The sequence below is a fragment of the Cuculus canorus genome, chromosome 5 (genome assembly GCF_017976375.1).
Source record: "Cuculus canorus isolate bCucCan1 chromosome 5, bCucCan1.pri, whole genome shotgun sequence".
Taxonomy (NCBI): domain Eukaryota; kingdom Metazoa; phylum Chordata; class Aves; order Cuculiformes; family Cuculidae; genus Cuculus; species Cuculus canorus.
The window spans coordinates 53,443,612-53,457,950 of record NC_071405.1 but is presented as its reverse complement, the minus strand read 5'-3'; the positions used below and the strand labels follow the sequence as shown (position 1 = coordinate 53,457,950).

At 39.9% G+C, this 14,339-nt stretch overlaps 2 protein-coding genes across 2 annotated transcripts in view; both read left to right on the top strand.

The window, feature by feature from the left end:
• Window positions 1–3,342, top strand: part of LOC104067364 (uncharacterized) — a 51,716-nt gene extending 48,374 nt beyond the window's left edge. The window contains exons 40-44 of the mRNA XM_054068129.1: window positions 396–503; window positions 1,152–1,343; window positions 1,823–1,989; window positions 2,346–2,532; window positions 3,005–3,342. Coding sequence (XP_053924104.1) covers window positions 396–503; window positions 1,152–1,343; window positions 1,823–1,989; window positions 2,346–2,532; window positions 3,005–3,213 — 863 coding nt within the window. The 3' untranslated portion in view covers window positions 3,214–3,342. The remainder of the gene's footprint in view (window positions 1–395; window positions 504–1,151; window positions 1,344–1,822; window positions 1,990–2,345; window positions 2,533–3,004) is intronic.
• Window positions 3,343–10,030: 6,688 nt separating this feature from the next.
• Window positions 10,031–14,339, top strand: part of LOC104067363 (cytosolic phospholipase A2 epsilon-like) — a 47,297-nt gene continuing 42,988 nt past the window's right edge. Inside the window, exon 1 of the mRNA XM_054066794.1 lies at window positions 10,031–10,170. The gene's annotated coding sequence lies outside the window, so the exon portion shown is untranslated. The remainder of the gene's footprint in view (window positions 10,171–14,339) is intronic.

The window sequence follows — 14,339 nt, the reverse complement described above, 5'->3', positions numbered from 1 at the left end:
TCTAAAAATGAGAAGCCTGCAAATTCAGATCACGTTGTAGTTAGAATGCCTATAAATATTATTCCCCATCAAATCTCTCAGATTGCAAACTTTCCTCCTTTCTTTTTATAAAAGCCTTGTTATACTTCCTTATTCCGAAAACCCAAGCTCCTTAAATCATATTAATTCACAAAAATCTCACCATTCGTTAAATATGGATTCATCCCTAAGTACCATAAAACAAAAACTGAATACCAAAATATAGTTTAATAACCATCAGACAGATAACAATGACACATCCTCCTTCTAAAATGAATTAAATAAAAGCATAAACTTCATAAATTTAATCTAATAATAATGGTTTTGTGATTAATGATGTGTAAATGTTTGAATTACAAAGCTCTTTCCTTTTACAGGCATGTGGGGTAGTTTATTTTCATTGAATGTGTTATATATCTGGAATTCATCCCATTCATCAGAAGATTTCTGGCACAGGTGGACCCGGGACAAAATCGACAATATAGGTAAATTATCGTACTTCCCCCTTACTGTACATTTATTGGTTAGATAGCCTTAATGTCAAATAAACCAGTTCACCCATCTGCTATGTGAGATATGCACCACATATTTGGCTCTTTTTCTAATTATTTCTTCAAAGGCCATACTGCCTTATGGAAGGAAATGGATTTGAAGTATTGTACTGCAAAGCATAACCAAATAATTTAAAAATCTCCAGTCTATGAGCTCACTGAGGGCTGGACATTGATATCGGTAGACGAGTAAAATGTCCAGGAACAATAAGATTGACCTGTAGGTGATTAATAAAGCAAAAAGATTTTAACTGCTTGAAGTAGGAGCTACTGTAGTACAAAAAGTACAACAGTTACCCTTTTCCAAAACCTGCGCTCAGTCTGTTCCACAAGTGTTCATATGTTTGGTACAGATTTTTATTGCTTTCTGATATTGTGTCTTGTTTTTCATCCAAGTCTGGGCTGTGTAAGGAAATAGTATTTGATGGGTAAGTGTTGCATTTTATTTTCTTCTTCATTTGTAGTTATTGAGTCTTTTCATCCTATTAGATAAGGAAAACACTGATTTTATTGCTTAGTTTTACATCTTGAAGAATGACTTTGCTCTAGACAGGTAGAATTTAACAGCTTTTCTCCATGCAGAGGAGGAACCTCTTCTACCACTAAAGCTGCACGAGCTGAGGACTCGCCTGTTCACACCCCCCGGCCCCTTCGGCAGTGCACTTCGAAGAGCTCTCACTAATCGCCTCTGTATCACCCAGGACCACAACTTCCTAAAGGGTTTCCAGATGCATAATGACTACCTGGAGAACAAGCACTTCTGCAGATGGAAAGGTAACAGAAGACCTGTGTGCCTGGGGAGAGAATACACAAGCGACAAAATGAACCCCCAGATTTGATATTGCACTCATATTCCAAGGTTAGAGGCCATATTAGGGCAGAATCACTATTAAATCAATCATTTGTGACACACTAGGATGTAAGATGGTGTGGTGTAAAGCTTCATACCAATAGGTTGCTGGTAGCACACACCTCCTGAGGCAGGGGCGCCAGGTCCTGATGCTGGTCTACCCTTCCTCTGAAGACACATTGAGTGGGGAAGCACAAGAAACCCCCTTCATGAATGTTGCCACTGCAGGTCCAAAACTGCATGTAACTGGAGTTGGGAGGGCAGAAAGGAATGGATATGGTAAATCTCCCTTCCCTGAAGATGATAACCAGTTAGGGCTCTGTGATCATGGTGTAAGACTAGAAAGTGGGCTAAAGAGTTTTGTACTATTGCACTTTACAGCAAGAAATATCTTTCCTTTTAGACACTGTGTTAGACACATTTCCCAATGAATTGACACAATCAGAGGATTTCCTGTCTCTGGTAGATACGGGATTTTTCATCAATACAAGTATCATGCCACTTTTAAAACCAGAGAGAAAGGTGGACGTCATCCTGCATTTAAACTACAGTGCAGGGTCCCAGGTACAGGTAAGAGGAATCAGAGCAGTTTCTATTTCTTCATCAATGTCTGCATACCTGGAAGATTTCAACAGTTTGGTGCTTTCTGTATTGTTCCTTCTACAAGTCTTAACCTCTATCATTTTTAGCTTAATGTTGCAATGTGATACTTCATTTATAGACTGTATATGTTCTCATTTGTTTTTCTTGTACAATACAACTGTGTCATGCTAAGAACTCAGGGAAAAAAAAAAAACACTCCACTGACACAGTGCTAGCCTTCACACAGCTAGCTTGGAAAATGCCCCCTTCATTACTGAACCCCAAGAAATCCTGAGACCTGAAATCCTCTTTAAGTCTTCGTACTCTTCTGTTCAATGATCCAGGCTCTGGACCAGACCTGCAAGTACTGCTCAGAGCAGGGAATCCTTTTTCCTAAGGTGGACTTGAGCGAAGAAGACAGAAAAAATCTGAAGGAGTGTTACCTCTTTGATGGTGCTGAGACTCCAGGAGCACCAATACTGCTATTTTTCCCACTAATTAATGATACCTTCCAAAAATACAAAGCACCAGGTAAGTATTAAATGGAATATGTGTAATACTACAACACTTAAACTTCACTGTTGGGTCATTTCAATTTATCAGACTTCTCTGATGCTTAAACTTACTTGTTTTACCAAGTCATATATGCTGTTGTGTTGGTCCTGTTTCAGTCCTGAAGCTAGTTAGTAACTAGTAACTAGTAATTAGTAACTTTGATATACCTACGTGAGCCACAGGTACAGCTCAAAAGTGCAATGTAGACCCTTGTAGACCATTTTTGTCCCCTCATAATGAGAAGCAGCTGGTAATCGAGACAGTGGCTGAGCTGTCAGCTTGAAGAAGAATTATTCTTTTTAAAAAAATAATTTTAAAAACCCACAAGCAATTTAGATTATGAATCCTCTCTGTGAAAAGGTATCTCCTTACTCTGTTCAGAATTTGCTTGCTTATGACCAGAGCAAATCCCATCTCTCAGCAGTGATTTTTCTCCTCTTCATCCTAGGTCAGAAACGCTCAGAGACAGAGATGGAAGATGGCAAAGTTGATCTCTATGGTTGTTGTTCTCCTTATTCAACATATTCAGTCCAGTACACTGAGAAGGCATATGACCGTCTGGTTCAGCTTGGTGAATACAACATCCTGAATAATGAGGACCTCATTGTGCAGGCCTTGCACATAGCGGTGGCACGGAAAAAACAGAAAAGGAAATAATGCCAGACAAGGAGGGATGCTTTTGTGTCCCTTAGCCCATCAAGAGACTGAAGCGTCCTTTCAATTGACCAGCAGCCTTCAAAGGATTCCTGCTCAATTTCACTTAATGGCAACTGCAGATGAACAAAGAAGAGAAACTTTTTAATCCAAAGAATTTCACTGTAGCAAATCATTGCAGTTCAGCTATGACAATAGAATACAAAATTCATTGTATGGTTCAGAGGATGAGCAGCCATGAGGAAGAAAGTGCTAAGGTGACGATGAGCACGGTGCTAGTTTCCTTGAGAAAGAGTCTGAAATGTTTGTCTAATGTGTTCAGGGCTATATTAAAAGCATATTTTATTAACACAACTTGTACTTTGTGTTTGTGAGGTGATAGTGAGGCAAGCAGCAGCCTCTGGGCCAGGTTTAAAAATGGGACTGTGACACATTGTAGGCAAGTGTTTAAGGAAAGAACAGCAAATATTATATGGCATCCTGTTCCCACAGATCACCTCCAAGAGTGGCTCTGGGCAGAGGCATTGGAGGCACAGGCCATAGGTACCAGATCAAATGAGAAAGCAAGAGTGGTAATGAAGTTCTCCACTGCCTGGTCACCAAGCTCCTCTGTGTGCTTCATCACTGCTTCTTGGCTACCCATCACTCTTCCCACTCCTGGTTTAAGCAATGGCATAATGACTAGAAATACAAGCTGAACAAAGCAATACTCTGCAGGCTTTAACGTCCCTCAAAACAAAAGCAGGTCCTAGAACTCATGGGCCCCACTTGCCTGCACTGTTGGCTGGGTCTTGAATGAGCTCAGAACTTGCAGAAATAGGAGACACCACATAGGGAGTAAAGGGCTTTACATAATCTTGGTGTAGGAAGGAAGATTTTGTGTTTTGCAGTAGGGTACCTAAAGAGGATATCCTGCTCCAGGAATGTATTATTTTCCTTTTGAGAAAGCAAACATTTATGTTACCTATAGTGTTGCTGTCAGCCTTGTGCCACCTGTGAAGAAGTCAAGAAAGGTGCAGAGCTATAGAGATCCCTGGAATCTTTGGGAAGGTCTGCTATAGCAAACATATCCCCTTGCATGGCAACATGTTGCAGGAGGATCTGTGCCTCCTGGGTTGTAATTTCTCTTGGACTGGCTCTGCATGAAACCCAGCACTGACATGTGCATACATGGCATAATTTTTGCATTTGAGCCAAATGTGCCGTGATGAGAAAATGCCTAACCTAGGCTTTGGTCACTGTTCCCAGGAGGCAGAAGATGGAGGAGCATTTTACTTACACCCACAGTAAAGATCTTCGAGCTTCTCTTGCTGCCTGATTTGTTCCCTAGGGTTAAGACGCTTTATTTGTTCATTTAAAAAAAAAAAAAAAAAAAGTAAAGAAATAGCTTCATGAGATTAAAAGCCATGCAAACCTGGATCACACAGTAACAGCAATATGAGTGCACAAGAGTATTTCTTTTCAAACACAAAAATAAGCTTGTTTTGATTAAGCTCATTGTGTGTACCCGTGCTTTAAGTTGAATTAATAACACAAAACACAGTAATATTTTACAGACCAGATGAGTTATTTTATGTTTCTCCTGGAGGAATCACTTCTCAGTTACTAACAGATGGTAGAAAGTCCCTAATTTTTCATGGGTATCTGTTTTACTAAAAGTAATATTACAAAGTAATATTGAAAACATTAATAGAAGAGGACCAACGGGTGGTGTTTACCACATGTGACAAATCTCTCAAAATAAGTAGATCTTACTCAACATATGCATGCATTTATTTTTTCTTATTCTGTAATTATTTGAGAAGATTAGGTTGAAAGAGGAAAACACAAATTCTTAATACAAGATTTAATACAAGATTTTTATTCTCCCAGACTATGTATTATGAATTATCAGTGACTTTTCAAGAATACTAATTTTGAATACATAAATACACTAGTGAAAATGCCAATAATGTGTTTGATTGTTTTTTGTTCATAACAACCAATCATAATACATGTTTTCTATTTTGCCCCTTCTTTGGCTAATTTTTAACGTCCTTAATAATGTAAAGATTTGATGAATTTCTCAGTGTATGTAACAGTAGAGCATCTGCAATTTGTACACCAGTGGTTACATTTCAATGTTCAAGTTCTTTGGATTGCAGACAGACTCTGTATTTTGTTTAAATGTCAGGGTTTTGGTAGCAGTATGGTGCACTGCTGAGTGGCCTCTGTGGCTCCCAGACATGTTTCAAAGCTCACGTGCAGGGTTTTATCTCTACTTTCCAAATGAGTAGATAAAGGTATCTGCAGTGTACTTGGCTGACTCTTGTCACTCTGAAGCTTTAAATAGCATCATCAGAGCCTAGCTGAGGGAACAGGACGCGGTGTTTCTGTAATTACATGCTAGCTAAAGACAAAAATGATCTGTGCAGCTCCCTGTTTTGAAATATAGGGGAGGGGAGGAATGTCAGTGGCTGGTAGGGGTGTCTGTGAAATGTGTGCCATGTTCCCATAATGGAGTCCTCTGGATAAAGTCACACTTTTATTTCTGTACTGCTGAAAAGTTCTAGATTTAACAGTGTTGTTTGTGCATGGTAGATTCTCAGAAGACATTTTTTGTGGATTACAGACAGTTTCTGGCTCTTATCTCTTCTTCACTTCATCCTTCCAGAATGAAACTCTGAGAGCTGGTCTTCTTGTAGTCAGCCTGGACTGATTTTTCTCATAACCAGTTCACTTTCTTTGCACAGTCAGTGTGAGCCTTTCAAAGAATGGTTGTTACAGCTACAAACATGTCAGGAGTAATTTCTTTTCAGAATATTACCATTGCCTCCAGTTTCAGCCATGCACAAATCAGTGGGGAGCTGCGGTATTTCCCTCACGGTGTTGCGCTTGACCTTTCTTCTAGGACGGCCCCCCGAAACTGGTAGGCTCTTTTAAATGACTGTGGTAATTTATAAAATGTCTCATTGAAGACATTTTCTTGGGAATGGTTTTGCTCAGTTGGATCTAACTCACGATTCTACAAGCCTGGAGGAGGTTATTTAAACCCTTCACATGTGAAACCAAAACGGAAGTTCAGCAAGGAGCAGGAGTAGGCTGCAGCAAATAGGACAGGGAGGCCTCAGAAGAAGTGACGAAGGACTGCAAAGCTCTAGAGACTAAAGCTACACCAGGAGGGCTAGTTGGGTTATTTGGAACGTTTCCCTTTGCAATCCTTGTTTGCAAGTACATAATAGCAAGCCTTTAGCCAAACGCCAAGGACAGTTTTCTGGGGCATGGTTTTACTGCTTTGCTTCCTAAAGGGGTCTACCAGCTTGCACTTCTTTAATCAGTCAATTTTATAATGTCATACATGTGTCTTCAGTTGCTGAGCTCTGATTAGCTCCTACTAGGTTGCATACAGATTATTCATCTTTCTTCCTATATGCTTTATAAAAGTTAGAAGTACCGACTACTATCAGGTCATCTTGTCTGACTTGTTAGATATCAGACCTGTTACTTGCCATGCAGTTACTTAAATGTTAGTCTTGATCAACACATGGCTGACCAAAGTTGGTAGTTCTTGCTAAACCCTTTCCTATTACATTAAATGCTATTGTGTCACCATTGTTTCTTCATTGGGGTTGATTTTATAAAATATACCAAGGTTATATCACAGTCTTCTTTTCATTAAACCAGTAAATTCAGCCCTTCAAGTTCTGAGTATTGAAAAATCCTTTATTTTCTAGATCCAGCTGTAGCTCTGTTCCTGCACTACCTCCAACTCTCCATTTTCCCTTTATAAAATGTAGGCTCCAGTACATTTCCCAATTTGCCATATAATGAATGTTGCTTTGTAATTCTTATATTCTTACATATAAATGACTTCTCAGTTTCTACGTGCAAATCCAGTTCTCCTCATCTGCTGCTAGAGACTTCTGCTGAGTTGCATGTTTCTATAAGCTGGTGAGCTGCTGTTTTGAGTAAATTGTAACATATATATGTTATTCCTTTAATCACAACTTCACACTTCATTGTGTTAGAATTAAATTTGGTCAATCGGGCCAATTTGTCAGATTGTCCTGTATGATTGCCCTGTCCTCAGTATTACTGAGCACTTCATCAATCTTTGTTTTATTGCAAATTTGGTGAAGCAGGTTGTCATGCTTATTTCCAAATCACTCATCAAAATGTTGAATAGAGTTTGAGACCAATAAACTCTTTAAAATTCCTTGGAAGAAAATGTTTTTCAGTGATGTTTTCACTGAGGACTAATTCTGAGATCAGTTAGTAACAAATTCTTAACTTCAGTAATCTATGCTTTTTTTCAGCCTTTGTATAACAAAATCTTGCTCTCTTTGCACAGTAAACTAAAAGTAAAAAAAATGCAGTTGCAGGATAGCACAAATTTAGTCTCTTCTTATCAAAATACCCACTACTGTCTGTCTTCCAGAAGGTGGCACAGAGTTTACCAAAACTGCTCATCACCTTTCAGGGGACCTGTGGCTAATGCCAGAACCAGAAAGATGTATTTCCCATGCAGTCACATTGCATCATCAGTTTAGTATTCCATGTGCTCTGCCTTCATGGAAAGGGCTTCAGACACCATTTTTACTCCAAATCTCCCCAGTATATTTCTACACTTACATATATGTGTATACACACACACAGATATATGTACACCTATGGAATTTGACTGGGTGGAACCGTCTGCTGTCCAGACAACAAATTGTACTAGTTAATGACTGTCCTAAGGCTAACTAATTACACGTCACCAATCTTTTTCAGGGTAAAAACACTCCCTTGTGTGCTAGTTTTCAGAGTATAATTGCTTTGTACACTGAAAATTGTATTTCACATAAACATCCATACATTAACATATGTTGTACAAAACCTAAATGACAAGAATGTACGTGACTTGAAATTAACTCTTGACTCAAAATAGGAATGACTATTAACTACCTTTTGGATGATGGAGCATTTTGTGTGCACAACTGCTGCCCCCATTCTTAGGAACAGCAAGAGAGCAAGGACTGGTAGTCTATGATAGCTGGTTTTCAGTTAATCAGATATTGTGCACATTACTACTATGGCAACCAGGGTAACAAAACTGCTGGCACCTTATCACATCTCTTTTACTACTTTTGAAAACTGGCGCAATATTCACTGTTTTCAGTCTTCTGCAGTTCTGCAGTATGCTAAGAATTAAAATAGCTGAACTACAGACAGACAAGAATCTTCCTACACTTCTGGAACTAATTGTTGAGGATTATTTCTATTCTGTCTTAATATATGTTTGTGGCTACGTGTTGCAAAGCAGTTCGTAGTATTTGTTGATGAAACATGTACAGTTCCTTTTTTCCAAACACAGAACTCAAGTGTTCTATTAGCACTCCTGCTTTAGCTGCATTAGTAGTAATTATGCTGCTCTGTGAAGTAGTGAGTATACACCTTTCATGGGATTTTGCTTTCTCCTTATATCTATATTTCTTTATATTTGCGTACATACATATGCCTTTATGTACTTCCTACTATTGCCCTTGGAAGTTATTATTTTCTATATTATATAAGTTATTATATTCTTTCAGTGTTACAAATTTCCTGTTTTCCAATGTACTGGCAATTGGTTTTTCACATCCAGCTGCTGCCTTCTTATGACATCTGAAAGAGGCCGGGCTTCCACCGAAACTGTGAAACTGGGATAGCTCATATCATAACTCTGAGGTTTCCTCAAATGCAGCAGGAACAGATATTTATGCTGCCAGAGACATCTTTTAGCCCACTATGACCTACCCTACTGTTTTTTAGCAAGAAGCCATAATTTTGAGCCTCCTCAGCAATACAGATTCTTTTTTACCATTCACACAAGTTTTTTTACCTACAGCCAGTCTGACCTTATAGCTGGCTTGGACTCCTAGAAATATAAAGAACAATTAATTTTCCATTCACATTACATATGTGCACTGTGATCTAATTGAGTAGGCTTTAGTCATTACATCACATAGGCTCAAAACATCAAAAGCATATGAGAGCTCCATGCAATAGCTGTTTAGACTGGTTTCCTCATGCTTTGGTAACACGTGCCTCCCTTACATTTATTATAGTAGGTATTCAGCAATGCTTACCACTACAATTTTGTCTTTCTTTAATCTGTTTTCTTGACCTGACCAAAAAGTCATGGTTGTCTTTAATGTCTGTGAGTTTTATGACATTATCATGTTGCAATGATGATTTAATTCAGCATGTAACAAGAGGTACTTCCATAGTTGCCTATCTCAATCTCCTGGAGAATGCTTCTTACCTTACGCGTTTCTGAAACACTTCCTTAAGATGTTTTGCAATTGTTTCTTTAAAGTCTTCCCACGTGGTGCTGTTAACATAGTTTAATCTTTGTGATCAGCTCTTTTGTGAGTAAGTGGCCACACTAGATTCCTGCACAGGTGTGTATTTTGTTCAGCAGGAGCATGCGAAATGATAACTGGTCTCTTCTGTCTACCAGCTCCAAATTCTCCCACACTAGGCTCTCCAGACAACTGTGAAGCCTTTTAGAACTCCCAGAGAAATGATTTTGTTTTGCTAGTATCTATGTGGAGTCATACATGTAGTACCACTGAGACCACATACCATGAGCAGCTGACACAAGGAATGGATGATAACTCAGTCTCAGATGGCACAAAATGCAGGTTTGTGGGGCATCCACATGAGTCCCAGCAGAGACTAGGTTTATTAAGCATTGCTTACATGACCTTCAAGGTGCCCTGGAAAGGCTGGCAATCCATCCGCCCTGTGACAACACATTATATATAGGGCAAGATACGCTTCCTTGCACACCTCTTCAGATTTCACAATGGGTCACAAGGTTTGAAATGATGTGCAATGGGAACATGGCTTCTGCACATGTCGAGAGATACTGGATGCAAGAGCTTCTGCAATAGCTGAGCCTTTCTCACGCAAGAAAGAGGCACCAGGAATTTCAGCGCTTCAAGATTAGCTGGGGTGAGTGCACCACCTAAGCCTGTGCTTCCATGCTTCCTCTTCCTCTTTAGCCTGTAAGTGGGGTGGCAAGTGCCCACAATGAGCTTGGCAGCCTTTCCTCATTTGGGTATGCCTTCCCCAAAGATCTCCATTTCCCATAGCTTGTGGGGTTTTGCCAGGGCACTCATACTGGAAGCAGCTACTTGGCCCAGGCTGTGGAGGAGAATGGAGCTGTGTCTTTCAGGGTAGAATCTTTTGCCTGTTTCTGTCCCTCTTGGTTAATTAGGAGGGAGGGACTTCATTCTTTTGCAATATTGCATTAGATGTGGGCTCTGGTCTCACAGAGCACTGTCTCATCCTCTTCTGTAAAATTGAAAATGTCAGAAAAGTCAGGAATTTCATCATATCAAAACCTGACCATTGTCATGTTGAGAAAAGCAGTCTCCTGATGTCTGCTGAAACACTCCGTCTACGCCACTCATGCTAGCCCTCCCACTGAGAAAGTAAATTGAATCCTGCTTAGCAATGGGGAAAGCTTTGAGAAACTGCCAGAATCAGAGGCAAACCTGTCACCTGCATTGGAATGCCCTGATCATGCCTGGGACTCTCAAATAACAGTGCTCATGGGAAAACACGTTTCTCTCTCTGTAGTCAGCAAATGTGCTCTGGTGACAAACCATTCTAGTCCCGGACTTGAGTCCTGTAATGTACTTTATCCCTTGGAGCAAACTGCAATGAACACTGGAAATGTAAAGCTGATGATAGCATGTGATGTCCAACATGTTAGATAAGAAAAGGAAACTCAAAGGCATAGCCCACGAGCACTTACAGTTCGTTTTCTTTCAAGATATGAAGATACTGTTAATTTGCTACAGCTGAAAAATGTTTAGAAGCCAGTTATTTCAGGATAAGTTGCTTTAGCAGTCCCAATGTCTTTTAGTGTTTGATGGGAGACAATGGTGATATTGGTAAGAACTATGATAACATGCAGGGCATGCCTTACAAAAATAAGACTAATTTAAGAACTTTACATATAAGCTTAGTAATAAAAAAACTATTGCACGTATGCACATACACAGGTCTCCTACAAGTAAGATACATTAGAAGGTTATGTTCTATATAAGAATATCCAGACCAAATAACCTTGCAAATCTGAGCTACCATCAGTATTTGTCTGGGACATTAAGGAGTTTTTTGACTGTTTATGAAATATTTTTCTGAATTTAAGTTTTTTCTGAGTGGGTAATGTTAGTATATATGTAATAACGAATATCGATAACCCATATTTGTCATGGGGAGGAGCATACAGAACCGTCCTAAAGCAATATAATAATCCTGGTAGACAGAAACACCCCCTTTTTGTTTCCGAACTAACTTTATAGTGCAGATTTTCTCAAGCCATTTCACTTTTTATGCCCTAATGCATTCATATTTGAATTATGAATAAATATATATATACAATTTTCTCATGATGACCAATATATTTATTTTATTAAAATAAAGGGTGTGTGGGTCACCAGCAGCAGCAATGTTGCACGGCCATTGCCTATTAAAGTCTGATTCTGGTGAATGATATTTGGCATTGCTGTCATGGAAATTGCTGTGGTCTCTCGATTCTTGATATGAACTTGAACATTTCTGCTTTTATTCAGATGGGCCTCCATGTGTTATTGCTTTGTATATGCCTAAAGCCTCATATGGCTACGAGTCACATTAGCCGCATCTTCCTGCATCCATGGGGAATAGAAGATGGCTAATTCTAGAGAGGGTACTAATCAGAAGAGATTTCAGGAAGCTAGATCTTTCCTTTCTCTTATATTCACAAAGGTAGTCTGGAAAATCTGAGGGGAATTTGTGCTGAAACAAGAGAGGCTGATGACATTGCTAGGACATGATGTAAGGATGAGACATAAAGGACAAGATAGAGCCTGAAGAGGATTATCACTGAGAATGATTGAGAAAGGTCAAAAGAAAACACACAATCTAGCTGAACTTTTATTTTTCCTTAGCTGTCATTTTACTGTATCTTTGAATAATTAACTCTTATACTAACCATGTCTTTGAGCATTAATTTGAGCTCAGCAATTGCTGTAGTTTCAGATCATGTTGATTGTAGTCATAGACACCATCAGAGTTGTCAGGAAAAAATATTACAGAAAAAAGCCTCAAATGACAACCTGTTCAAGGTAGAGCAACTTTGGGTGATCTGCCTCTCACTAGTAGCTCACTGTGTGACAGATAGACTCAAAACTGCCTTAAGTGTGAGTATCTAAGTGTGGTCTGGCATAATTTTCTGCTCCTCGAGCCACGCTAAATGTATCATTTGACCTGTGGGTCTGCACCACAATTCAGGAGTGCATTACCTTCAGATAGTTGTGACAGTCCTCTCTTCTCTGTCCTTCCCTGGGACATTCCCTATTTGTCTCAAACATGTCTCAGATGCTTATGAAGCAACTGTTGAATTTCTACAGATTGCAGTGTAGAGTTTCATGGAAAACTCGACTTAATATTTCTTCTTTAATCACCTGGGCATAAGATAGCACTGCACAGCCTGTGCTTTATGAACAGCAATTCAGTGTCAAGTTGTCCCATTCATGATCACAGGGGTCTTAAGTGATTCTGGGTTAGAATGTAGCAGGAAGATTGCACTCTACCGGTACTTGCAGCATCACATTTTGCATTTTCTGCCACCCTGGTTATCACAAAACCTCTAAGATGAATCCATGGAAGGGTTTTTCATCTATATGCTGATAGAGCTTTTGCCCAAGGGTTTTTTGCAGCTTCACATTTCAGCAGGGTGAATTACCTCTTAACAACACAATGTTAGAATCATAGAATAGTTTGGGTTAGAAGGGCCAACCTGGCCTCGAACACCTCCAGGGATGAGGCAGCCACAATTTCCTTGGGCAACCTGTGCCAATGCCTCACCACTCTCATAGTGAAGAAATTCTTCCTAATGTCTAGTCTAAATCTGCCCCTCTCCAGTTTATACCCATTCCCCCTTGGCCTATCCCCACAACCCTTTATGAATAGCCCCTCTCCAGCTTTCCTGTAGGCTCCCTTCAGGTACTGGAAGGTCGCTATAAGATCTCCTCTGAGCCTTCTCCAGGCTGAACAACCCCAACTCTCTCAGCCTGTCCTCATAGGGAAGGTGCTCCAGCCCTCTGATCATCTTTGTAGCCTTCCTCTGGAGCTGTTCCAACAGCTCCATATCCTTCTTACTTTAAGGATTCCAGAACTGGACACAACATTCCAGATGAGGTCTCACAAGAGAGGAATAGAGGGGCAGAATCACTTCCCTCACCCTGCTGGCCACGCTTCTTTTGAAGCAGCCCAGGATACGTTTGGCCTTCTGGGCTGTGAGCACATGTTGCCAGCTCATGGCGAGCTTCTCATCAACCAAATCATCTCATTTCATGTTCCTCAATGTCAGATTCCCTCAGCATCAGTAACTTTGGAAACAAGTGGTTAAAGAGGATATTCTGATTACTCAGGGTGGAATTCACCTCATTTACCCTCAGCCATGAAGACGTTAGGTGTCAAGTATGACCTGGACATTTAGGCCTCTCCAGAATAATCCAATATAGAGGGGCTTAGTCACTACCAGCAGCTGCCATGCTTGCTTTTTCCTCCATGTTTTAGATTACTTAATTTAGGTGAGGCCAAGCCTATCCTAAGTGCTTGCCTCATGAAAAGGCCATGTTTGCCTGAAAAAGGAGTAGGGCTTCATAGTAAAAAGCAATTCGAACTTTGAACTGATTTAGGAAATTCAATACCAGTGCCAGCTTTGAGTCAAAGCTACCTTTGGCTGCCTCTGACTTGAGCTTAAAGAACAGGTATTTCATATTGGGAAGGCTTGAGTTAGGAAAGAAGAGTTAAATGTTAGGCAACAAGCAACTTATAGTCACCTTCCTGAGGGATGCTGGAGGCTTCTTCCCCTTCCTTATTTCCTTTTGTCTTACAACCAAAGGTGCAGTATGACACATGTAAATGAAAACCAGCTCTTATGCAAAAACCTCACACCCATTAGCTTCCATACATTGCAAAAACAAGACATGGAGCTGATAACCTCTGTGGGGCACAATCACAAAGAAATTGCTGCTAACGTTCTCATTCCTCTGTTGTGGTACCTCACCTCTTCTAGGCACTTCAATCAAAGACACACATAGGCTGTAGGAGAAGAAATAAAA